General features: G+C 39.5%; 2 protein-coding genes across 4 annotated transcripts in view; one reads left to right on the plus strand and one right to left on the minus strand.

Moving 5' to 3' along the window:
- The window catches only part of LOC126325742 (putative ATP-dependent RNA helicase TDRD12), a 445,014-nt gene extending 423,665 nt beyond the window's left edge, over positions 1 to 21,349 (plus strand). For both annotated transcript variants that reach the window (XM_049995275.1, XM_049995276.1), the window contains exons 27-29: positions 3,956 to 4,066; positions 8,969 to 9,049; positions 21,222 to 21,349. In XM_049995275.1, the coding sequence (XP_049851232.1) occupies positions 3,956 to 4,066; positions 8,969 to 9,049; positions 21,222 to 21,349 (320 nt within the window). The remainder of the gene's footprint in view (positions 1 to 3,955; positions 4,067 to 8,968; positions 9,050 to 21,221) is intronic.
- Positions 21,350 to 21,384: 35 nt separating this feature from the next.
- LOC126325768 (geranylgeranyl transferase type-2 subunit alpha) overlaps positions 21,385 to 27,220 on the minus strand; it is a 90,330-nt gene continuing 84,494 nt past the window's right edge. For both annotated transcript variants that reach the window (XM_049995277.1, XM_049995278.1), the window contains 4 exons: positions 25,684 to 25,924; positions 25,447 to 25,575; positions 21,820 to 22,022; positions 21,385 to 21,734 (listed from right to left, as the gene is read on the minus strand). In XM_049995277.1, coding sequence (XP_049851234.1) covers positions 21,483 to 21,734; positions 21,820 to 22,022; positions 25,447 to 25,575; positions 25,684 to 25,924 — 825 coding nt within the window. In that variant the 3' untranslated portion in view covers positions 21,385 to 21,482. The remainder of the gene's footprint in view (positions 21,735 to 21,819; positions 22,023 to 25,446; positions 25,576 to 25,683; positions 25,925 to 27,220) is intronic.

Below are 27,220 nucleotides of genomic sequence, written 5' to 3' on the forward strand. Positions count from 1 at the left end.
AAGGAAACAAAAGAAAATTTCGGAGTAGGTATTAAAATCCATGGAGAAGAAATAAAAAGGTTGAGGTTTGCCGATGACATCGTAATTCTGTCAGAGACAGCAAAGGACTTGGAAGAACATTTGAATGGAATGGATAGTGTCTTGAAAGGAGGATATAAGATGAACATCAACAAAAGCAAAACGAGGATAATGGAATGTAGTCGAATTAAGTCAGGTGATGTCGAGGGTATTAGATTAGGAAATGAGACACTTAAAGTAGTAAAGGAGTTTTGCTATTTGGGGAGCAAAATAACTGATGATGGTCGAAGTAGAGAGGATATAAAATGTAGACTGGCAATGGCAAGGAAAGCGTTTCTGAGGAGGGAAATTTGTTAACATCGAGTATAGCTTTAAGTGTCAGGAAGTCATTTCTGAAAGTATTTGTATGGAGTGTAGCCATGTATGGAAGTGAAACATGGACGATAACTAGTCTGGACAAGAAGAGAATAGAAGCTTTCGAAATGTGGTGCTACAGAAGAATGCTGAAGATTAGATGGGAAGATCACATAACTAATGAGGAAGTATTGAATAGGATTGGGGAGAAGAGAAGTTTGTGGCACAACTTGTCCAGAAGGAGGGATCGGTTGATTGGACATGTTCTGAGGCATCATGGGATCACCAATTTAGTATTAGAGGGCAGCATGGAGGGTAAAAATCGTAGAGGGAGACCAAGAGATGACTACACTAAGCAGATTCAAAAGGATGTAGGTTTGCAGTAGGTACTGGGAGATGAAGAAGCTTGCACAAGATAGAGTAGCATGGAGAGCTGCATCAAACCAGTCTCAGGACTGAAGACCACAACAACAACAACAACTTGTAATTGCTTTAAATGTAATTTTTTTTATTTATGTTCCTTTGTCACAACATTTTAATCACCATATTAACTTTTTCAATTGCTCTATTTTTTCTTTCAATCATTCTTTTTCCATTTGGAATCTTTGTGCATGTGAATTTAATTAACATGTGGAAATATTGATCTATTGGTTAAAACACAAAGATGAAATAAACTATTTATTTTGAATTTTACAGTGGTATAAGAAATGTCTTTTTTATTACAATATGTTCATATTTTGGGTGGTAACTGTCTCGCAAAAATTTAAAATATAAATTCCTATTGCACTATGAACAAAATAACACAGATCAAGGTTTAAAGAAAAGACGGGAAGTTAAATGAAAATTAAGTAAAATGAGGAATAGAAATAATGAATGTAAGAACTTGAATGAAAGTATAGGATGGTATAATCGACTAAGTTAAATTGAAGTTAACACAGAAAAATAATTAAAATCACATAACAAAGATTCCAAATGGAAAAAGAATGGTAGGAAGAAAAAAATGATAGTAATCGAAAAAGTTAATAAAATGATTATAATGATGTTACAAAGGAATACAAATACAAAAAATCACAGATAAACCAATGAACTGAATTAAAATAATAATCAGAGTCATTTCAATAAAGATTTAGAAATAAAAAAATTCAAAGGACCTACAAAGATTCAAACCCATAACCTTTTGCTTTTGGGGACTCTGTCTTAACTGTTACACTATGCAACCAATGTATATAACATTTCTTTTTTATGGCAGTAGAGCAGGCATGAGTAACATTCTTGACCCACAGGCCTGATTCACATACTTACTTAAGTTCGTGGGCCTCAACAGCAGTGCTCCTAGTGCCTAAAGTCAAAACTATAGTGTCCTAGACATTAACGTTTATGATGACATCTGCTTCCAGCACTCTGTACCAACAAATTATGCCTCAAAACACATGTTTTCACCACAGCTTCATAAGTTTGCATTTATTTATGCATTATGAACATTGTTTCTTTACTTACAACATTTTAAAAGAGCTGTCTTAACAAAGCTGTGTTGCAAACTCTACAACACTTTTAAAAAGACACAATCTTCATGACATGTAAATAAATGTAAACATCTGAAGATGGAATGCCAGACATCTTGAAGTGTCATCATGGAATAATAAACCCATATGAAAGCAACTGATTGCAGTTAATTCATTATAAATTACCTTCAATTTCAGCAACATGTCCACAACAGAAAAAAAAATGTGCAAATAAACCTAGAAAGGCTTGAAAAACAAAATGTGGCAGTGAGGTAAACAATCCCAACTGACAAGCAATTAGGAGTATCTAAGCAATTTTTGGCCACAGGCAGGTCATTAAAGTGTTTGAAATTTAGTGTGCTATATTCACAAACACTATTCACATACATTTTTTTTAATATTTGTCCAAAAATAGTTTTACTAACTGACAACATTGGCATGGTTTGTTAACAGCATCAGTCGAAGACAAAAATACTTCTCACCTCATCTCTTCAAGATAGAGAGCTGTTTCCCCTCTTGTAAGCTTCTCTTTGTTGTTCAAAGCCAGCAGCAGCGAAATTGCATTGCACGTGCATGGAGTAAACAAAACATTAACTATTTTGCATCATGAGCAGAAAACCTGAGATTAGCTGAGTGTCCATAGAAATATCCAAAAATGCGTCGCAAAGTACAGTGTGATCGCTTCCGTATGTCTCCCACAAACTTTTTTCGGCAGGCTGGATTGAAAACAATCCCCGGCTGAATCCAACCCACAGGCCATCCGTGCTGAGAAGCATCTCACAAAATTCTAAAAAATTTTTTTCGTCAACTGCTCATAAATGAGGGCCCACCGGTGGAATGAGTGCAGATCTTGAAATTTGGGAGTTTAACCTACATCACTGTGTAGATGGTTCAAAAATTCAATCTCACTGCTGGAGATGTCTGCTTGTGACACATCTGTTAAGAAAGAGGCTTTTATCTGGCTGTTTTATAACATTGTCAGTCTTGTTAGCTATTGCCATTCACTTGGTACAGATGTGTTGATCATACAGAATTGTGTTACATCATGGCTGCTTTAGGTGTGTCATCATACCATACTGGCCGATTGTTTGACTACCTGGGAGCGTGAGGGCAGGCATACTCTTTGTCTGTGCTGCAGTCAGTCACATCTGACCACCACAAGGTAGGACCACCATATTGTGCAAGCACACCATAACCTGCCACATCTGTACTTGCCATCCGAGAACAAGTAATCGATTCCCTGCAACATTCTTTGTCAGTCGGCTCCGTTGGTCGGAGACTAGCAGCAGCTGGATTAGGGAATTACCACCCCATACGTAGGCTACCATTAACAGTGTCTGTATTTGGAATGATGCTGTGACTGGGAAACATGGACTGCTGACGTATGGTGATGCATTCTGTTCGGCAGTGAATCACAGTTCTGTGCTACACCAGATGACCACTTCTGGCAGCATCATAAGAAGAGATCCCATTCTTCCAATGTAACATCGCAGCAGTACATCATGGATATCCTGTGTCCTCACATGCAACAATATCATGATGTCATTTTTCAACAGGACAGTGTTCATCCACCAATGGTACATGTCACTAAAAACTGTCTGCATGATGTAGAGATACTCCTTTGGTTTGTATGTGATAGAAGACATGTGGCCAAGCCCAGACATAAACTCAGTCCCAGTATGTCAAGGACCAGTTACAACTTTTGTGGCTCAGGGTGCCTCAGGAGAGGATTCAGTGGCTTTATGTCACTCTTCCCAACCAAATCATTGCGTTCTTTGTAAATTTTACTCGATTTTGTAATCGCTGAAATAACATCATTGTGTACCCTCTCAGTCCATGAAGTTACATTTCGTTTTCTCCTCCTTTTCTGGCTGCTTAATATTTTTGTCAGATAGTAGCAGTAAGTATCTTTTTAATAGAAACTATAAAGATTTTAAGTCCATGTCCTTTAAAAACATTTTTGATGCAAATTTCTAAAAACAGTATTTACTGAAATTGTATATTGTTTCTGATGTGAGATTTTATACAATTTAACTGTCTATACTAATTAAGTTGCAGACCAAAGCAAGTTTATTTTTCAGGTTTCAAATGGCCTCGACTGCTGAAATCAGAGAAGAAGAAATCCTGGTTAAAAATTGATCATGATTATGAAGAGACTGAAACTGAAGCATGTTTCACTATGATAGAACAAGGTAAGCAACATACTGGGACCGACAGTCTGGATTATTAACTCTGTTGATATGTTGTTTGTTGTGGTCTTCAGTCTTGAGACTCGTTTGATGCAGCTCTCCATGCTACTCTATCCTGTGCAAGCTTCTTCATCTACCAGTACCTACTGCAACCTACACCCTTCTGAATCTGCTTAGTGTATTCATTTCTTGGTCTCCCTCTACGATTTTTACCCTTCACGCTACCCTCCAATACTACCCTCCTTCTTCTAGTCAAGTTGTGCCACAAACTCCTCTTCTCCCCAATTCTATGCAATACCTCCTCATTAGTTATGTGATCTACCCATCTAATCTTCAGTATTCTTCTGTATCACCACATTTCAAAAGCTTCTATTCTCTTCTTGTCCAAACTATTTACTGTCCATGTTTCACTTCCATATATGGCTATACTCCATCAAATACTTTCAGAAACGACTTCCTGACACTTAAATCTATACTCGATGTTAACAAATTTCTCTTCTTCACAAACGCTTTCCTTTCCATTGCCAGTCTACATTTTATATCCTCTCTACTTCGACCATCATCAGTTATTTTGCGCCCCAAAGAGCAAAACTCATCTACTACTTTAAGTGTCTCATTTCCTAATCTAATTCCCTCAGCATCATCTGACTTCATTCGACTACATTCCATTATTCTCGTTTTGCTTTTCCTGATGTTCATCTTATATCCCCCTTTCAAGACACTGTCCATTCCCTTCAACTGCCTCTTCCAAGTCCTTTGCTGTCTCTGACAGAATTACAATGTCATCGGCGAACCTCAAAGTTTTTATTTCTTCTCCATGGATTTCAATACCTACCCCGAATTTTTCTTTTGTTTCCTTTACTGCTTGCTCAATATACAGACTGAATAACATCGGGGAGATGCTACAACCGTGTCTCACTCCTTTCCCAACAACTGCTTCCCTTTCATGTCTCTCGACTCTTATAATTGCCATCTGTTTCTATACAAATTGTAAATAGCCTTTCATTCCCTGTATTTTACCCCTGCCACCTTCAGAATTTGAAAGAGAATATTCCAGTCAACATTGTTAAAAGCTTTCTCTAAGTCTACAAATGCTAAAAACATAGGTTTGCCTTTCCTTAATCTATCTTCTAAGATAAGTCATAGGGTCAGTATTGCCTCACATGTTCCATTATTTCTATGGAATCCAAACTGATCTTTCCTGAGGTAAGCTTCTACCAGTTTTTCCATTTGTCTGTAAATAATTTGTGTTAGTATTTTGCAGCTGTGACTTATTAAAGTGATGGTTCAGTAATTTTCACATCTGTCAACACCTGCTTTCTTTGGGATTGGAATTATTATATTCTTCATGAAGTCTGAGGGTATTTCACCTGTCTCATACATTTTTCTCACCAGATGGTATAGTTTTGTCAGGACTGGCTCTCCCAAGGCTGTCACTAGTTCTAGTGGAATGTTGCTACTCACGGGGCCTTGTTTCGACTTAGGTCTTTCAGTGCTCTGTCAAACTCTTCACACAGTATCTTATCTCCCATTTCATCTTCATTTACTTGCTCTTCCATTTCCATAATATTGTCCTCAAGTACATCGCTCTTGTATAGACCCTCTATATACTCCTTCCACCTTTCTGTTTTCCCTTCTTTGCTTAGAACTGGGTTTCCATCTGAGCTCTTGATGTTCATACAAGTGGTTTTCTTATCTCCAAAGGTCTCTTTAATTTTCCTGTAGGCAGTATCTATCTTACCCCTAGCGAGATAAGCCTCTACATCCTAACATTTGTCCTCTATCCATCCCTGCTTAGCCTTTTTTTTTTTTTTGTTTTTTTTTTGTTTTTTTTTTTTTTTTTGAGACGTTTGTATTACTTTTCCCCTGCTTCATTTACTGCATTTTTATATTTTCTCCTTTCATCGATTAAATTCAATATTTCTTCTGTTACCCAAGGATTTCTACTAGCCCTCGTCTTTTTACCTACTTGATCCTCTGCTGCCTTCACTACTTCATCCCTCAAAGCTACCCATTCTTCTTCTACTGTATTTCTTTTCCCCATTCCTGTCAATTGTTCCCTTATGCTCTCCCTGAAACTCTGTACAACCTCTGGTTCTTTCAGTTTATCCGGCTCCCATCTCCTTAAATTCCCACCTTTTTGCAATTTCTTCAGTTTTAATCTACAGTTCATAACCAGTGGTCAGAGTCCACATCAGCTCCTGGAAATGTCTTACAATTTAAAACCTGGTTCCTAAATCTGTCTTACCATTATACACTCCTGGAAATGGAAAAAAGAACACATTGACACCGGTGTGTCAGACCCACCATACTTCCTCCGTACACTGGGAGAGGGCTGTACAAGCAATGATCACACGCACGGCACAGCGGACACACCAGGAACCGCGGTGTTGGCCGTCGAATGGCGCTAGCTGCGCAGCATTTGTGCACCGCCGCCGTCAGTGTCAGCCAGTTTGCCGTGCCATACGGAGCTCCATCGCAGTCTTTAACACTGGTAGCATGCCGCGACAGCGTGGACGTGAACCGTATGTGCAGTTGGCGGACTTTGAGCGAGGGCGTATAGTGGGCATGCGGGAGGCCGGGTGGACGTACCGCCGAATTGCTCAACACGTGGGGCGTGAGGTCTCCACAGTACATCGATGTTGTCGCCAGTGGTCGGCGGAAGGTGCACGTGCCCGTCGACCTGGGACCGGACCGCAGCGACGCACGGATGCACGCCAAGACCGTAGGATCCTACGCAGTGCCGTAGGGGACCGCACCGCCACTTCCCAGCAAATTAGGGACACTGTTGCTCCTGGGGTATCGGCGAGGACCATTCGCAACCGTCTCCATGAAGCTGGGCTACGGTCCCGCACACCGTTAGGCCGTCTTCTGCTCACGCCCCAACATCGTGCAGCCCGCCTCCAGTGGTGTCGCGACAGGCGTGAAAGGAGGGACGAATGGAGACGTGTCGTCTTCAGCGATGAGAGTCGCTTCTGCCTTGGTGCCAATGATGGTCGTATGCGTGTTTGGCGCCGCGCAGGTGAGCGCCACAATCAGGACTGCATACGACCGAGGCACACAGGGCCAACACGCGGCATCATGGTGTGGGGAGCGATCTCCTACACTGGCCGTACACCTCTGGTGATCGTCGAGGGGACACTGAATAGTGCACGGTACATCCAAACCGTCATCGAACCCATCGTTCTACCATTCCTAGACCGGCAAGGGAACTTGCTGTTCCAACAGGACAATGCACGTCCGCATGTATCCCGCGCCACCCAACGTGCTCTAGAAGGTGTTAGTCAACTACCCTGGCCAGCAAGATCTCCGGATCTGTCCCCCATTGAGCATGTTTGGGACTGGATGAAGCGTCGTCTCATGCGGTCTGCACGTCCAGCACGAACGCTGGTCCAACTGAGGCGCCAGGTGGAAATGGCATGGCAAGCCGTTCCACAGGACTACATCCAGCATCTCTACGATCGTCTCCATGGGAGAATAGCAGCCTGCATTGCTGCGAAAGGTAGATATACACTGTACTAGTGCCGACATTGTGCATGCTCTGTTGCCTGTGTCTATGTGCCTGTGGTTCTGTCAGTGTGATCATGTGATGTATCTGACCCCAGGAATGTGTCAATAAAGTTTCCCCTTCCTAGGACAATGAATTCACGGTGTTCTTATTTCAATTTCCAGGAGTGTATAATCTTTGTGATACCTTCTAGTATCTGCAGGCTTATTCCATGTATCAGCCTTCTTTCATGATTCTTGAACCAAGTGTTAGCTATGAATAAGTTATGCTCTATGCAAAATTCTGCCAGGCAGCATCCTCTTACATTTCTTACCCCCACTCCATATTCACTTATTACATTTCCTTCTCTCCCTTTTCCTACTGTCAAATTCCAGTCACCCATGACTATTAAATTTTCGTCTCCCTTGACTATCAGAATAATTTCTTTTATCTCATCATACATTTCATCAATTTCTTCATCATCTGCAGAGCTAGATTGCATACAAACTTGCACCACTACTTTAGTAGGCGTGGGCTTTGTGTCTATCTTAGCCACAATAATGCGTTCACTATGCTATTTGCAGTAGATTACCCACACTCCTATTTTGTTATTCATTATTAAACCTACTCCTGCATTACCCCTATTTGATTTTGTGTTTATAAACCTGTATTCACGTGACCAAAAGTCTAGTTCCTCCTGCCACCAAACTTCACTAATTCCCACTATATCTAACTTTAACCTATCCATTTCCCTTTTTAAATTTTCTAACCTACCTGCCCGATTAAGAGATCTGACATTCCACGCTCCGATCCATAGAATGCCAGTTTTCTTCCTCCTGATAACGATGTCCTCTTGAGTAGTCCGCTCCCAGAGATCCGAATGGGGGACTATTTTACCTCCGAAATATTTTACCCAAGAGGACGCCATCATCATTTAACCATACAGTAAAGGTGCATGCCCTCTGGAAAAATTATGGCTGTAGTTTCCCCTCGCTTTCAGCCGTCCGCAGTACCAGCACAGCAAGGTTTTTTTGGTTAGTGTTACAAGGCCAGATCAGTCAGTCATCCGGACTGTTGCCCCTGCAACTACTGAAAAGGCTGCTGCCCCTCTTCAGGAACCACACGTCTGTCTGGCCTCTCAACAGATACCCCTCCATTGAGGTTGCACCTACGGTACGGCTATCTGTGTCGCTGAGGCACGCAAGCCGCCCCACCAGTGGCAAGGTCCATGGTTCATAAATGTCTATAACCAATGAAATCCATCCAAACAAATTTTAAAGGTCAAGGGTCTTTATTTATCAAAGTTAATTCTTCTGTTCTATTGTAAGTCTTATTTCTTTGCTAATTTCATAATTTATGTTAATCAAAACAAGATTTGCAGTACAAGCAAATTTCAACAAAGGGGATGTGTTTTTCAGACACACAGATTCACAGAACAGAAGGCGACAGTTCCTGTTGTAAAGTGCTGCAGACTCATGAACCAGTATATAGTACTGATGGTAAGTGTATTGCCAAATAGTACTTTAAATTAAAATATATTTTCTGTGCCCTTTCGCTCCACATTTTTTTCCCCAAGAGGCTCTTTACAGATGAAACATGGATTTTGAATTAACAGCACAAGGAGATGTACTGTGTGACTTCTGGTACAACAATGTAAAATTTTTGTGTAGATCAAAGTTAATATTGTTTAATGCAGGATGGCATTTTGATGCCAAAATAGTTCAAAACCTAAAGATTGCTCAGAGATAAATGTAAATACGCATCTTGGGAATTACTAAGAGATACAGACAAACGAACAGATGGAGTATGTAAAGTGCTGGAGTAGAAGATCTAATTAAGACTGTAATGAAAGTGAAGTGAAGGTGGGTGGAACATGTAGCGAAGTAAAAGGAATGCAGATGGAGCATAAATCTTTGCTGATTCCACGAAACATGGAAGATCAAAATGAATAAATGACATTAAAAATCCATGCAGTATTGGGTATATATGTTTGAAGACTAACCTGCATAAGGAAGCATGTAGGAGGTCTTCATCTATTAGTTGATGTCAGGTAAGTATTGAGGACATGTTCATGCAATGCTTGATTTGTGATGGTACATACCAGTACCTCTGACGAAAAAAAATCAAAACCGCATATTTTGAGATGTGCTACTATAGGACTATTAATAACCAGTATAAATGTTATACTCACACTTTTAAAATGCACAGGAAAGCATTAAAATATTATTTTAAGAAGTCTAATAAATTTCAAAAGCACCTCCCTGGAAGGTCACAGTGTTTTAACCTCAATTTTACCAATTAAGTACTGTGTATATGTGTAGGAAAGATCCTTGAGCAAGCCCTGGCAGTGTGTGCAGTTATCTACTTAACACAATATTTTTATTGCTTAATAAATATTTTATATAATTTAGTTACTGCATCACAAGGTCTGTCTCTTGTGCCACTTTGGTAATGATTTTATTAACATTTCAGTGTGCCTCCAAATTTATTTAGCATGTTCTTTTATACCGCCTTGATGAAGACATGAAATACTGGAGCAGTCCTGTAGAACCATTATAATTTGCCTCTTATTTACAGATGCACTATACTTTTGCAGAACCATCCTAACAAAATCATAGCCTTCCACTCACTTTCCTTACTACTGATTTCAAGTGTATGTCCTATTTCATCAAAATCAGATGCGGTCAAGTGGGGTCCTAAAGACCACTTGACATCCAAATACAATCAAGGATAGGGTGTAACAGCACAGTGTATTCAGTGTAAAATGTAATAGAAGTTCTTCAATATCACTTATTTCATAAGTATGAAGAAAATTGAAGGAGCTAGTATGTAAGGTCCTGTAGTGAGATTAATCACAAAGTGTGACACAAAGTGACCAGTGGCCAAAGGGAAAGAAGGAAGTTACAGATTAGAACAGAGCGCTGAAACAGTTAAAAAAGGAAATTACCAAGTTAATGTTAGGTTGTGGAAAGAAATGACAGAAAAGGTGCCAGGGGGCTGGTAACAACAACAAGGAAAATTATTGTAACTTGTAGTCAGTGTGAACAAAAATGATCTGTTAAAACAAGTACCCATGTAGTGAAACAACATGATCAGGACTGTAGTGTTCCAAGGTGTTCTGCGTAATAGTTATTGTGTGTTACCTATCCCTTGTGTGTTTGAAAGGGTAGGAGATGTGTATTTAAATTATTAAAATTGTTGAAGAGGCAAACTCAGCACCAAATGAGGGCACATGGTGCAGTCAGATGCAGATTCTTGGACAAATTAGTCCAAACAAAGCCTCTTGCCTGGATTCCGATGTCATGTTTGGTTCCTTTCAACAACTGGGAAAAGGCGAACAACCAGGAGGAAAATTGAACAATTGCATAATAACCTGTAGTTTGAGTGGATAGGGGTCCATTATACAGCAAAAACAGTTATCAGTGTGGCCGTCTACAGCAGAGAGCTCCAAAATACTCAAGAAATGCTGTAAACGTGAATGCCATGATATTAGAGACCAAATGCAGAAACATGAGGGAAAAAAGTTGTGCTAAAGTTTGAACCACTATTGAAAAACTGTGGGTCCCTTATAACACTTAGGTGGCTAGAACCAGAAATTAATGGTAGTGATCTCTTTAGACCACCCCGTGGGAATGGAGGGGTATATTTGTAGCAGTAGACAACAATCTTCAATCAACTGAGGTAGAAATTGAGGCTTCACTGAAAATGATTTGGACAAGAATTATAAATGGAACAGTTGTAGCTGGACCCTACATCAGCCTTCAGAGTCGTCTCTAGAACCAACTTAAATCCCTAACAGGTTGTGTGAATGTTTACAAGTAGTTCTTAGTTTAACTACATTTGCAAATGCTGCCCAAAAAGTAAAGACACACATAAAGTGTACAACAATAATAGACATTCCAATAGGAAAATTTTTTTAAAAGGTGGGAACAGACAGTCAATCGCCTTTCCAGTTACACAAGAGAAGGAGCGTGGCTTGTACTTTATGTATTTTCATCATCTCTCTGCAGTGTTAATCATGTGTTGATGGTGTACTGTTCTGTATATGATCTAAGTTTACATTCATCAGGCTTGTTCTTTCTGTATGTTGTAGTTGTACTAACATTAGTTTATTAACAAAGTTAATAAGGTACTACATTTCATGTGAATCTCAACTATATTAGCACATACCTTTACATTTCACTAAAAAAAATCCATAAAAAACTTCAATGCCACAGAATTGTTCTACCTGTTTTGTTTAACCTCTTTATTACACCTCATGAACTATTGTAGTTTTATTAGCAAGGGAATTTCACTTTGTGCAAGATGTACTGTGTTGATGGATGCACTGTATGAAGGAGGTGCCAAACTTTCCCCCTCAAGGACTGCAACAGTTTCTACTTACAATTCACAATATTTTGATGGTAGTATCATAGTAAACAAATTTTTCACAGCAAGGTTCTTCTGTTACTAGAATCACCCAGCACTGTTTTCATAACATTCCACAGTAGGTGTTGGGTTCATACTTACTATGTCCTCTATGTAGACAGATGTGGGGAAGTCACAACATAACACTTCTGCGATTCTTCTGTTTTATGTTTTCAATTTTTATTAAGTTTTGTGTGTTTTCTATTTCATTGATTATTACTTATTCTTAAGTTTGTAGCAGAAAGCAAAAGTTTTGTTGAGCATCACAATGCTACGTGCAAAATAGTTTCCTTGTTCTTAACAATATTAAATTAACATTTGTTACAAAAAACAAAATTAACTGCTTGGTGCACAGTTTCATGAAATAGATTAGAGGTTACTCAGTTGATGGACAGTTCCATCAGTTGCTGTGTATGGCATTTCTTGACAATGGGCATCAGTTATTTCCCATTGAAATTTACAGTACCATATAGAAATAAGTTGGTAATGAATTTTAGTGGTTGTTTTCCTCCTCCTGATCAAAAATTAATAATGGTACTAATTTCAAACATGGATGAATTGGAACCAACAGAGTTATTACGAACTTAATTTTCTAACATTGCAGTGCCACAGTTCAGGTGCATGGCAGTGAGTACATCCCATTGTACCAGTTATTAGAGGTTCTCCCATTCCAGTCACATATGGAGTGTGGGAAGAATCCCAATTTTGAAAGTTTGTAAGTAGGCATTCTCAGGATAGTTTACAGCTATCTTCAAGTACTGTTCAGTTCAGTGACCATTCATGCTGCCCTTCTCTATATATGTTCAGTATCCCTAGTTAATCCTATTTGGTACAAGCCCCATACACTTGAGCAGCATTCAAGGATTGGTTGCACAAGTCACATGTAATAATCTCCTTTGTAGACTGATAGCATTTCCCTAATATTGTACTATGCCACTTGTGGTAACTACGACTGAACCTATGTGATTATTACATTTCACATCTGTACAGTGTTACACTTGGATATTTGTATGAGTTGATTGATTCCAACTGTGACTTATTTGAGGGTGTTTTGAAAAGTTCTCAGAACGGAACAGAAAAAAGTAATTACATCACTGAAAGTTTTTTATTTTTATTTTTCAACATAGTCTCCTTGTAGATTAATGTAGTCTCCTTGTAGATTAATGCACTTGGTCCAATGATGTTATAGTGCCTTGATCCCACCTCAAAAAAGAGTTTCCTCCAGGCCTGCAAAATAGTTGTCAACTTCATTTGAAATCAATCTTCGTTCTCCAAGAAAAATATTCAGTATTGGGAACAGAGGGAAGTCTGACAGTCATGTCAGGTGAATAAGACAGATGTGGTAACAATTCATATTTAGTTCGTGTAATTTTGCCATGGCGACAGCACGTTTTTGATCCAGCATCAAGAGTCGCGGCACCTATCTTGCAAATAATTTTTCCCTATCTAATTCTTCAGTTAAAATGTGATATAACCCTTTCAGATGACAGCTGGCAAGCGTGTGCAATTTCACACACTTTCAATCAGTGATCCTCCATGACCATTGTGTGCACTTTTGCAATGATTTCTGGATTAGTGGCACATCTAGGTTGACTACTATTCGGATCATCATCTAACTTCTCCCAACCAAATTTAAATTCATTTGTCCATTTGGCAACAAATGAATATGAAGGAGCAGAGTCCCCCAGTGTATTTTGGAAATGGGCATGAATGTCCTTTGCTTTCGTACCTTTCTTTCTGAAGTAGTTAATCACTGCTAGAATCTCTCGATTTTTTCCATCTTCACAAATCACTATGCAAGAACAACAGAGCCACGTCACCGCCCCAGCTCTCTTCCAAGAGCACTGACATGGCACGTGTTTACAGGCACCATTCCAATGAATATCATGTGAACAACTCGCGCTAGTGCTGACCTCTCGTGGTGATTCTGAGAACTTTTAAGACAATCCTCATATGGTTTTTTTAACTTTGTGAAGGGCAAAATTTTACATTTCTGAACATTTAAAACAAGTTGCCAAACTTTGCATGACTGAAATTTTATCAAGATCTGACATAGTATTCGTGCAGCTTCTTTTAGACAGTACTTCATTATACATAACTGCAACAGCTGCAGATAGACTGAGGGCACTACGAATTTTGTCCACAACATCATTAATTCCTCCAGAACCTCTACATCTACTCACCTTTCACTACACCTCATTCTTATCAGCTCATTCTGCTATCTTCCTGAATCTTGGTTCCTTATTCTCTGATGGCTCACTAAAAACCTCCTCCTATATCAGATGCACCAATAACCCACAGTACCTTCATTTTCACATCTGTCATCCATTCCACAACAAGAACTCCCTCTCCTGTAGCCTTGCCAGATGCTGTGAAACTGCCATCGACTAGCACTCTCTCTATACCTAGGATTTGAATCACTAGTGAACAATTTGGTTGAGTTTTTAATTTTTTTACTACATGTTACCTGTACACCAAAAGTGATATACTGTTACCCACTTAATCTGTGTGACAACCTAGTCCATACTATGAAGCCTCTGCACAAAATTCTGCATCTCACACGTCCACTCCCATCCCATACTTCTGTATATCCACCATCTCCTGCTGAATTCTAGTCACAGACACCACTTATGCTATAAAAAGATAGGGTCACATGTGAAAGTAGCTACATCATATAGGAGCTGTGTTGTAATTACTTTCTATGTTGATATGGCAACTAACCAGCTGTATACTAGCACAAGGTGCCACCTCCAAACTACAGCTAACCTCAGACTTGACTATATCAACATCTGTGCCATATGGATCGCGCCCCCCCCCCCCCCCCCCCCAATTCACTCTCCTATGTATTGAGTAACTGGGAACCGTCCTTCCAGCACATCCTCCATTTGTACAATCCATTAGTGTAAACCTCAGCTAATTAATATAGTTCTTTCATTAACTGTTATAATAAATATCATACTTGCTGTCCACTACAGTGGCAGCACACTTGTTAACCACCCAACTGCAAACAATATGTTGTCCAGTCACAGTTTGGATTAATGGGTAGTTCTGGTATTGAGAAGGCTAATACACTATGTGATCAAACGTATCCAGACACCTGGCTGAAAATGACTTGAAAGTTCATGGCAACCTCCATTGGTAATGCTGGAATTCAATATGGTGTTGGCCCACCCTTAGCCTTGATGACAGCTTCCACTCTGGCAGACATACGTTCAATCAGGTACTGGAAGGTTTCTTGGGCAATGGCACCTCGTTGTTCACAGAGTGCTGCACTGAGGAGAGGTATCGATGTTGGTCGGTGAGGCCTGGCAAGAAGTCAACATTCCAAAACATAGCAAAGATATTCTATAGGATTTACGTCAGAACTCTGTGCAGGCCAGGCTGTTACAGGGATGTTATTGTCATGTAACCACTCTGCCACAGGCCGTGTATTATGAACAGATGGTCGAACGTGTTGAAAGATGCAATCACCATCCCTGAATTGCTCTTCAACAGTGGGAACCAAGAAGGTGCATAAAAAACTTCAGTGTAGGCCTGTGCTGTGATTGTGTCAAGCAAAACTACGAGGAGTGCAAGCCCTCTCAATGAAAAACGTGACCACCACCGCCTCCGAATTTTATGTTGGCACTACACACTCTGGCACATGACATTCATCGGGCATTCACCATACCCACACCCCACCATCGGATCGGGACATTGTTGTGTACCGTGATTTGTCTCTTCACACAACGTTTTTCCAATGTTTATGCTCCTTACACCATGTGAGGTGGTGTTTCGCATTTACCGGCGTGATGTGTGCCTTATAAGCACCCGCTCAACCATGAAATCAAAGTTTTCTCACTTCCCGCCTAACTGTCATAGTACTTGCAGTGGATCCTGCTGCAGTTTGGAATTCCTGTGTGATGGTCTGGATGGATGTCTGCCTATTGCACACTATGACCCTCTTCAACTGTCGGCGGTCTCTGTCAGTCAACAGATGAGTTCGACCTGTATGCTTTTGTGCTGTATTCATCTCTTCACGTTTCCACTTCACTATCACATTGGTAACAGTGGATCTAGGGATGTTTAAGAATGTGTAAATCTTGCGTACAGACATATGATACAAGTGACACCCAACCACCTGACTAAGTTCAAAGTCCGTGAGTTCCGCAGAGCGTCACACTCTGAGATCGCTGATACGGACTACCTGGCAGTAGGTGGCAGCACAATGCACCTACGTAATTCATTGCACAATAAGTTACACACTAATATTATATTCTGTGGCATAACAAAGGTGTTTCACTGCATAAATCACTTTACCCTTTCAAGTAAATTAGAATATTGCAGTTTCATAGGAAATCCTTTGAAATGGTTCACGTGATATCTATCCAACTTTCAGGAGGCAAATTGTGTCACTGCTAACACACACACACACACACACACACACACACACACACACACACACACACACGTACGTGCAATTTTATGTCTCTTGTAATGAGACAGAGGTTTTTTGTAAATGCTCAAAAATGATTGCATGGTACCACAGCACGTGGTGCCCTGAACAAATGCCGAGTGTCAACCTAACCCACAAGGAGTGACCCTGAAAGTGTGGTCATGTACAAACATGGAAGTAATAAAGTGCAATAACTCAAAAGGATTCACACATGAAAAACTATTGAGTGAAAGTCAAGTAAACAAGAACACCGACTGGAGCTAGCAAAAGACTAACTACAGATTCACAATGGCTGTAGCAGAGGTACTGACACTCATACTCATGCTGCTCTCAGTGGAGTCATGGATCACTCTGTCTCTCGACCACAAACAGTTCCTCATCTAACATGCCTGGGTCTGGCAGGTATACCAGATCCCTCCTGACCTTCATGAGGCACATAGGGCCGAAAATGCTCAGGTCTGCGACAGTTACTCAGTCAAGGGATAAGATGCAATGAGGATCACTGCCCTGGATTGCCTTTGGGCACACTCTGGCAGAATGTCAAGGGCCATGCTGGAAATGGTGAAGGGCTGAAGCTTCACCCAATGGTAATGGATGAGGAGACTGTGAGGTGCAACCTGTGCCTGCTGCTAGGAAGATGGAGAGTGGAACACCAATGCCATCGGATCTTCCCCTTTCCACTCCTTATTTCCCATCAGAATGTCTTACAATTAGCCTAAACCTTGTTGATACCTGTGGCACAGCTCTTGGACCATGGGCGTTTGGTGCCGCACACAATAGGTCAAAGAGATCACAAGGCTGACGACTGTGCACTGCCTCAATCGGACTGCATCCATTGATTGGAGTTGCTTGGTAAGAACACTGCAAGTTACTCCGACACAAACTGGCAAACACAGTCTGACACAAGAGAGTGCAGCACATATTCAATAGTGAAAATGGCAGCTAAGGCATGAATTGTAGAATGTAACACTGTGGAGAACAACCTAGCATAGCAGCACAAGAGGGAATCAGAAAAGATGTGTACCACTAACATCAGAAACTCTTTGTGGTGGGGCAGCCTGGTTGTGGGTGCACATTGAACAGTGTTTCACCATTGGCTTTCTGTACTATTACCATCAAAGGCTTGCTAAATCTGATAACACTGCCATGAGATTCTGAAACCTCTTGAGTCCTCTTCATTTTATCTCATGTAGCGAAGGGGATAGGGATGGCTTGACAGAAATTAGGAACTCCCAACAGTTTCCATCTAATGCAGGCCTCAAAATTGACGGCTCCAACCAGATACTTTCCAAAAAATTGATCGAATGACTGCAGCAATGCCTGTAATTTATCTGAGACCAGATTAACTTGGTCAACTGCTTCAAATCCAAAAGTACTGAAAGCATCGAGTCCAAAAACGGGATATGGTGTTGCACACTTTGTATTTGGCTGAAACTAGCAGTCACTCCAGAAAGGAAGTCACTGCCCAATGTATGGTATTATTTGGTTCTGACAGTGTTAAAACATGGAGCAGCTCCCTTCCCTCTTCGTGATAAATATCCAAATTGATTAGATAGGCGAAGGCCCATTTGATCTTCGTGCAAAACCCAGCTATCTTCAAGTCAACCATAATACAGCACGGCTGTAAGTCTGCTAATTTGTTTGTGGACTCAGTGCAAATACAGGGACATTGTCCTGTGGCACAGATTGCTGACATTTTCCATTCACAGCTACAAAGTGACCTGATGGTAAGTGTGACATGTTGCAATTTATAGGGGCATTGTCTCCTCTCGGGTAATGACCAACAATATAAGCAAGACTTTTTCGCTCGTGGAATGAGGCCAGCGTTGTGTAAGTACAGCACTCCACGCCAGCTGTGAAGTCAGCAGAAGACTTGCACAGCAGAGACCAAGATCAGTTTGGAGGAGCACCCACTTTGTAGCGGACCTGCACTGGGACATCAGAGTACCCATCCCAGTACTATACCTGTCCAGCTAACTTGACAGTGCAATTGCTACAGCCTCAGTATCTTCCACTGGGGACTCACCTCGCTGGTATGACTGGTGTTTTTGTCACCTGTCAGTTTCATCTGAAAACAGTTTCCTCTTCAATTTGTGCCCCATCGTCTAACGTTGCATCTGAATCTGCTAAATTTCTGGCCTGCACAGCCTTGACTGGTGCCAGCTGCTCCAGTATATCATGAATAAGGAATTACTACAATGTTTACACTCGAAATGACATCTGCATGCTAAAGTCTGCCGTCCACACTGCATACAACTGCCCAGGACATTTCTAATATTGGTTAAACTGCAAATGGCCAGCTACCATGTGCATCTGGTGTCCATATAAGTGCATTAGTAATATCCACAGTTGTGTAAATTCTGCGTTTTCAGACTCCATAAAGGGCCACAATTTCTGCGCTACCACATACAACCTAATGCAACAAGACAGCAACAGGTTTGGTGACACACTTTACCTGGCAGTAGAGCTTCAAATGTGTAAATAATTTTCCTCTCTTTCCAGTTTCATCAACATTTGAAAAAGGAGCTGGTGACAACAGCAAAGGCTGTGAGACATGCACTCGCATTGCTGCCGCTGCTATTGCTCCTCCTGCAGCTGCATTTGTTGCCTCCAACACTCCAAACATGCTGGGTCCATTATGGCCACAATAAAAACACTTAACTCAAAAATAAATGTACACGCGAGAACAATTTCTTGTCACCAGCTGTTATGTGTCACATAGGAAGATGCTGTTATGTGTCACATAGGAAGATGCTCAAAAATGTGTGTGGAGTACCATTAGATGAGCAAACACTGTGAACAAACACAGTGTGTCAACCTAATCCACAAGCAGAGAATCAAAAGTGCAGCCAGGGAGAAACACAACTAAGAGAGCATAACAGTTCCAAGAATTCACACACAAAAGCCAGTGAGTGTAAGCCATCTAAACAAGAACACTGGCTGAAGCTGTCAAGCAACTGGCTCTGGACTCAGTGTGGCTGAACCAGGAAAATTTAAATTCCACAGACACTGCCCAATGTTTATGACACTCACACTGCTAATGGGAAGTCGTGGGTCACTCTGACTCTCAGTCATAATAATCATCATCATCTGCCTGGGATACCAAGTATAAAAAGATATCCTAACTTTTAACACTATTATGAAAAGGAAAGTGGCTACTCACCATATAGCGGAGATGTTGAGTCGCAGATAGGCACAACAAAAGGACTGTCACAGATATAGCTTTCGGCCATTAATTTTATTATTTGTGACAGGTACAACAAAAAGCTACCTGCACCTCAGCATCTCCACTCTGTGGTGAGTAGCAACTTTCCTTTTCACAATATTGTTACATTCCATCCTGGATTTTCCATAGTTTGATTTATCCTAACTTTTAGAACCATTAGTTCCTTTCTGAGGAAAGGACGATGGATAAGTTGAGGACGGCTGGAAAGGAGGGGCAGGTCATTCAGACCCCAGAACGAGATGGGTGCACATGTTGTGTACAAACCGATCGATCCCTCTCATCATGGAATCTCAGTCATCTGCCCATACTTTCTAACCTTATCAACATATCCTCCTTTCTTCATGAGGAAGGAGCTAATAGTTATAAAGTTAGGATAATTTTTAGTACTATTATATGTGTCTGTCTATAGTATTGGAATTTTGTGACTGCTGCATGCTTAGTGATTGATGTTTCACCACCAGGCCAGGCACATAGCCTGTGACTGCACAGCATTCAGTGGTAACATTACCAGATGCCAAATTTGTTTTGTCTGAAGATAATGTGGCACATTAAATATAGTTTTAAAAATAGCTGGTAATGAAAGGTCATTGGACATGGCCTCCATCCAGTTTTCTCCTGCCACCTGGAGTGGCCGTGCGGTTCTAAGCGCTACAGTCTGGAGCCGAGCCACTGCTACAGTCGCAGGTTCGAATCCTGCCTCGGGCGTGGATGTGTGTGAAATCCTTAGGTTAGTTAGGTTTAATTAGTTCTACTTTCTAGGCGACTGATGACCTCAGAAGTTAAGTCGCATAGTGCTCAGAGCCATTTGAACCAGTTCTCTCCCATTAAAATCTAAAATCACACTATAAGTTTCCATCTAACAATGCATAATATATGAGAACATGTAGAAGAGCTTGGGATTACAACTTGACAAAATAAACTCAGTTAGGAGCAGCACACAACACAGTTGAAATACACAAACAATTCATTGTTTGTGATGTAAAAATTAGAGAGAGAAAAAAGAGGTGGTGTACATTGTTACTTTCATTCCATATAATCATATTTTGGAGCAACTAATCAAGCCAAGCCAAGATTTACCAAGTACAAAAGTGTGTGACATGAATTATTTATGGTGTGACTTCAAGAACATGAGAAAATCTGTACAAATAACTGACTATTCTATACATTCATTCATAATGCAATTTGCGGCATGCTATGTATATCTTTACCAAACCATCAGCTCAGTTCAAGGAATAAATGCTATGAAGAAGAAATTTTCATAAATATTTACTTTCACACTTTGTCCAGAAAGATATCACATTTTTAATAATTTTACATCAAAAGCCATAAGAAGTTTTGGTACTAATGAAGTACCGTTCCTTAATAGAACCAATTGATTTACATAAATTATCATCTACAGCACGTCACAGCTGAATTTGAAACAGCTTTATTGCACTATTATGATCAGTGAAAGCTTGTCTTATAAACTGTTTTCAACTTGATAATACTTGGCTATAATAGGTTATGCATTATCTTATATCATAAAAATTTAATGTTTGTGGCAAGCTTTTTAATGCATGTGTGAATACCACTGGATTTAATCAAAACTTCTCTTGTATTACAGATCATGCTCCAGTACAACTTTACGATTCTCAGGACAGTGATGAAACAGACTTTTCAGATGATTCAAGTGAGAAAGAAAACCCTGAAATGCATTTTAATCCATATGATCCTTGGGGGTATGACATATAAAAGCTTTAAGGCACAGAAATGTTTTACACACAGACTGACTGTACATAACAATTTTATTTATTTTTATATACTTTTTATAATGACAATGTAAATAATAAAAAATAAGTTTGGTTTTTTATAGTAAATTATCAAATCATATAAGAAAGCCATTTAATTTCTGCAGTGATGGCACTGCTTCTTTTGCTATTTTTGGCAAATTGTTATCACCATTTTCCATTATAGGATTTCCTGATAAATCAACACTATTAAGCTTCCTGCACTTCTTAAGATATTTTAATTCCTCTGAACCAGTTATTTCATTGTTTTGCAGAGAGAGTTCCTTCAGCTGCCGTAGCTCAGGAAAGGCAGCTAATGTATTAATACAATTGTTGTCAAGTTTAAGTACCTGTAATTCCATAAACTTATGTTAGAAGGACAATCACAAATAATTATGACTATATATATATTTTTTAATATCAGTGTTTACACACCTGGCAGTTTTGCAGTAAATGCAGCTTAGCCAAAGATAACTTAAGCATATTGCAACTTAAATCCACATTTCTGAATAAGCTTAAATGATGTACATGGTAAAGAGCAGTAAGAGAGCTGTTTGACAAATTAATTTCTTTAGGCAGTACAGATTTTACTGCAGTCTGGTTAGCATCAACTGCGTACTCCATCAGGTATCTGCTTCCTAAAAACAATGGAAAAAATTGCACCAATATTAACTTACAGTATATAATTGGTTTTGATTACAGAAAAATAAAGCAAAAAAACTCTTTCAATCTTGGATTATGAATATAAAGCATTTAGTATTTGTTTATATTACAGGTTGGTGCTAGCCTTTAAGAGAAAGTGCTGAGTGGCAATAAACTCACGTCTATTGGAATCATAAGGTGTAGCGGAGACTTGAGATAAAATCAAATGAGGTGGTTTGAGAAATTACGATGGGCAAAGTTCGTTTTTGTGTACTCTGTGTGAACTGGTGTTGATACTATTTCATAAATCAATCATGTTGGGCATTTTCTGAGAAGTAATTTTTGTTTGTCAGTATGTGTCTACAGTCGTGGTACAAATTGAAATCCTTGCACCACAGTCTTGTAGCACATGGATAGAGGAGTGAAAACAGAATGGTGCAGCAATTCATTTTCTGCGTTTGACTGGGAAGAATGCTGCAACAATCTATCATTGTATGAGAGGTTGCTGATAAGTCCTTGACTATAATGAAAAAATGCTGTTATGGGTTTGAAAAATTTTGTTTACTCAACATATCTCCCCTTGAGCTATACACATTTATGGTGTTAAATCAATGGTGCAGCAAACCATTCATCTGGAGCCATTCTGGTGTCCCCAATTTTCAGAAACTGTATTACCTTAGATGTGTCTGAGGGAAACAAGATAGCACAACAGGGTGGATGTTTGAGGATTAAGATCTGCCAATAGCCACTTTATGATGAGGGGAATTGTCTCACAGACACAAATTTCCTTTTCTCAGCTTTCCTATGTGTTTGGATACTAACTATTACTTCAGTTTGTCTAGAAATTCAACATAGTACTTTGCTGTGGTGGTTTCATCATGTGGTAGGTAGTCAATAACTAGGATACCTTCTTTATCCCAAAAGACAGATACGAGAAACATATCTACTGATTTTTGAACTTCTTTGAATGTGGAGAACCACTGAGTCTCCTAACTTTGGATCATAAGTGTACACCAATATTTTATCCAAAGACGATCCAAAAATCCTGTAGATCCCAGTGAAATTAGACCAAAATGAACTGTGAAGCACCCACACATTCATGCTTTTGGTCTGTATTAAGACATTTGGCAACCCACCAAAATCTCATGAGTAAAATGACGCACATATTCAATGCCCAGGGTCTCTGCTATCTTTTTATCAATTATTCGTGATCATGGAACAAACAGCATCCACTGTTTCTGAAACTGACTCGGACCATCCTAGAAGGACAACCCATCTGTCAGTGCTGAATGTCCTGTTTTAAATGCAGCAACCAAATTCTTGATATGGAGTAGGAATAGCAGTTACCACACAATGTACCACACACATCAATTTTGTCAGCATGATTATCTTTCAATTTTCACTTCGAACTGGCACAGCAAAATAAAAAACAATGTTACTACTATTGCATATAATATAAAGAACAAAGTTTAATGCCACATAAGGATTAATCTACGTCAACTTTAACCAGGAAAATCCAAGGACCTGTCAACTCCCCCTCGTATGGCACAGAGACTTCCATTGGTGTCAGACAAGAAGCAGACTATGTCTCCTCAATAATCATGAATCACATGATAAGTTGAAGCTCTGGTGTTCAAGGACGAGAGTACCACAATTGAGGCAACAGTGGAAAAAATAAAAATCACTCATGAGTAGCTTTCAACATCATGCACGACATATCAAGCTGGTTGGAAAGTCATTGACAAGAGATGCTCGTGAGTAAATTGAATAAGGATAAATGTAGTAGGAAAGGTAAACTGTGTGTTTCACTTTCTTGTATGCAGTGAATGTGGAGCAGTGGTGGAGCCAGCAAGAAAGGGACCAGTAAAAATGGTATTTCAACCACTGGTTGTCCGGGAGTCGTTTGTGCCATGGTGCAGCAAGTGCCTGAATCCAAGAGTCATGGAATAAATGACACACCAACAAGGGCATAATGAACAACTGAAGAGCAGCTGTTGTTCTGGATTTTCTCTCGTGTCCTACAGTATACATGTATGGACGTTTGGATGTACTCAAGAGAGTTGTATTACTGTAGCAATTGTTAGTTGTGTTGTGAAAAGTAATAGTGAAAATGTTGGGAAAATATACCCTTGTTTGTGAGACGTGTGGCTATTTATTTAGCAGCAAAATAGAGAGAACTTGCGGAAGCATTACAGGGATCTTCACCGCAGTTGGATTGACAGGGAGGTGGCACATAAGGATCCGGACTCAGAGAAGAGAATATAAGGTAAGGTAATACTACTTTCATCTGGCGCTGTATCGGGGTTGGCAAAATATTACCTTGTTATATCTGCCTGGGACAAACTTCCTGCTAGTGCTGGTACAGGACCCATCACAAAGCTTACAAAACAAACAACAGCAGGAAAAGAAGGAAAAATACACCCCAACCACTACACAAAAAAGTGAGGACTCAGTTGTCATAGCTGAAGGTGATGCTAAAATATTTTAGTTGAGGTTACAATTGGCTGTCAAGACAAAGCATCACTGGAATCTGTCCAAGATGGTTTTGCTTCAAGAGGACAACCTACTTTGTCTAGTCACAACACACACGGTGCTTTTTTGCATTCCCCACATTCTCCTAGCAAGGCACCAGTGACTACTACTATTACCACCACCACCTTCCTAGGATGAAGAAATTATGGCTTGGCATGCATTTTCAGAATGAGCCAGGTGGTGGAACTTTTTCATGAACAGCCAAAATGGAAACACTATACTCAAGGTCTCCACCAAGTCATGTCACACTGAAGAATATGTAGAAAGCCAAGTACCAGCATCAAACTTCATGGTTGAAATATTTTTTTTAAATACATAATAATTAAAACTTTTGACTATGCCTTGTTCTCTGTCCATAATTTGATATGATACCTCATCAAATACATGATGGATGTAAAATTCACATTGGCTACTTCACAGAGGTTGTGTGACACAGGTTTCAGAATAGCAGTGAGTGATATTGTACTTTCCAGAGGATGACAAAATGTAGTGAGTTGCTCAAATCTGACACTGTATGGCTGAAGTGACATTTGTCAAAAGGTGACAAGCATACATCCCTGGAAAAACTCTGATATTTAACATCCGTGGATTCCAGTTCCATAAAGAACAGACTGTTGACATGAAAGGAATCTGAGCTTTATAAGGTTTGAAGTTAGCATTGGACAGAACTTTATTCAATGGTCCATTATTACCTTCCATGGTAAAATAATTGGGTTTGTGAATAAGCGAGCAACAGATAAAATGCACAATCAATGATTGTTCATTATGAGTAGTATTTAGGAATGTGGGCTTGAAATGCATACGCATGTAGTCATCAATGAAATACATATTAGACATGCTCTATGAAGTATCTATGTGTGTAATAAGAGTTAAAGGTAAAATGGTTACTTAGATCATTATAATATCCGCTACGTAATTGGTCAACTCTGCTCAGCAGCTGTAACTTTTCCATTGTAGCCTCTCTGTATTTATGCCGGTCAATGGCCTGCATCAACAATATTGATGTCAACAGTGTCCCTGGAAAAAAATTTAACACAAGCTATCTGATTACAACACTACTTAAACAACAACACAACAGTAACTAAAACTACCAACAATGCATATCTGCAAGCAAACAAAACTCACATTTACTGTCTGGTTCCAGCTCTAACAGCTGGGCACAAGAATCTAGTTCTTCTTCCAAAACTGATGTCAACCCTTCACTAAACTGAAGTCCAAACTGACTTTCTGTGCTTGTCCAAGCCAAATCCCCATCAATAACAAGGGGCACATGTATAGAATGTGTTGTATTTTTTTCCATCACTTGTACAGTAACTTCGGATAAAATGATGTCACCATGATATATCTCTGATGATGGTGAAAATATCTGTTGTCTTGTTAAGGTTAAGAGTTCTATGACTCTTTCAGTACCAGAAGATTTATGGTTGTTACACAGCTGGACATGTCTGCTCTTTGAAGTTGGAATAAATGCATCTCAAATATGATGGAGCAATATTACACAAATAATCTTAAGGACTACGTAATGTACCAAACATTAGCGCTAAAAAAGAGTAACATTTTGCAGTGTCACTGCAGAGTACGTGATAACACTACTAATGGTTCAACTACTATTGCGGGCAGCTTTAAATCTTTATGATCTGGTGCGACGTCTGAATTACACTTTTACAAAACGGGAAAAATTATTCTCATCATTAGAAGACTAACAGAACTGCAGTGCACTGTTTATTCCTGGTGTGGTACACTTTTAACATACTGCAGAACTTAGAGCACACATACTTCACACTATATGGTTGCTTATAGTTGCAAGGTGACCATTCTGTGCCTGATTTTGAGTGTTTGCTGTGATAATTTGATCTGGTATTGCTTCCGCAATTTTGTGGTAAGTCTATTTATGCCAGTAACCGTTTCGAAGCACAAAATATTTAAGAATTTTGGAAAATTTTTGTATAAAATATTCTGTACTTGTGAGTCCCATTAGGTCTTTAGCTTAATGTGTTTGCATAACAGTAACCACTTTTGCAAATAATTCGAAATCAACAATTTATGGGCAAAACAAATGAAAAATGACACCATGCCACATGTCAAGATCAACAGTATATTTACACTTATTCTCCAGAAGCTGAAGACATTCAAATTGAAGACAGCACTATAATATAAAATATCTCTCAACTCTTTCTAGAACAAAAGAAGAAAGAAGAGAATTTCACTTTCTATGAAGTTCAAATCCAAATTTTGGAGCAGAGTGAAAACTATGCTATCTATGATATAGAGTAAAAACCTCATTCAAAGTGTTCCAAATGTAAGGTGTTTTTATGTGTAAATGATAGAGAAAATTGCTTTTACCAAAAACAGTTTCACGAACTAATTTTGGTCAATGACTATACCATTATGACTTTATGGGACTCTCAAAACCCATTTAAAAGAAAAAAAAGTAAAGGACCAAAAAAGATACATTTTTCTGGTTTTCTTTCAACTATAGCAGTTTCTAACCTATCGTAATGACATAAAAAAATTTATAATTGTCAACAGCAAAGACCAAAAATTCATACTAAGAAGGATTAATCCAAATGACTAATTGTGGTCCATGACTACTTGTTTATATGTATTATTTGAAAATGTTGGCCTTTCTGAGATGATTACTGTAGGCAATTTTTTAAGCTGT

Source organism: Schistocerca gregaria, chromosome 2, assembly GCF_023897955.1.
Source record: "Schistocerca gregaria isolate iqSchGreg1 chromosome 2, iqSchGreg1.2, whole genome shotgun sequence".
NCBI classification, from domain to species: domain Eukaryota; kingdom Metazoa; phylum Arthropoda; class Insecta; order Orthoptera; family Acrididae; genus Schistocerca; species Schistocerca gregaria.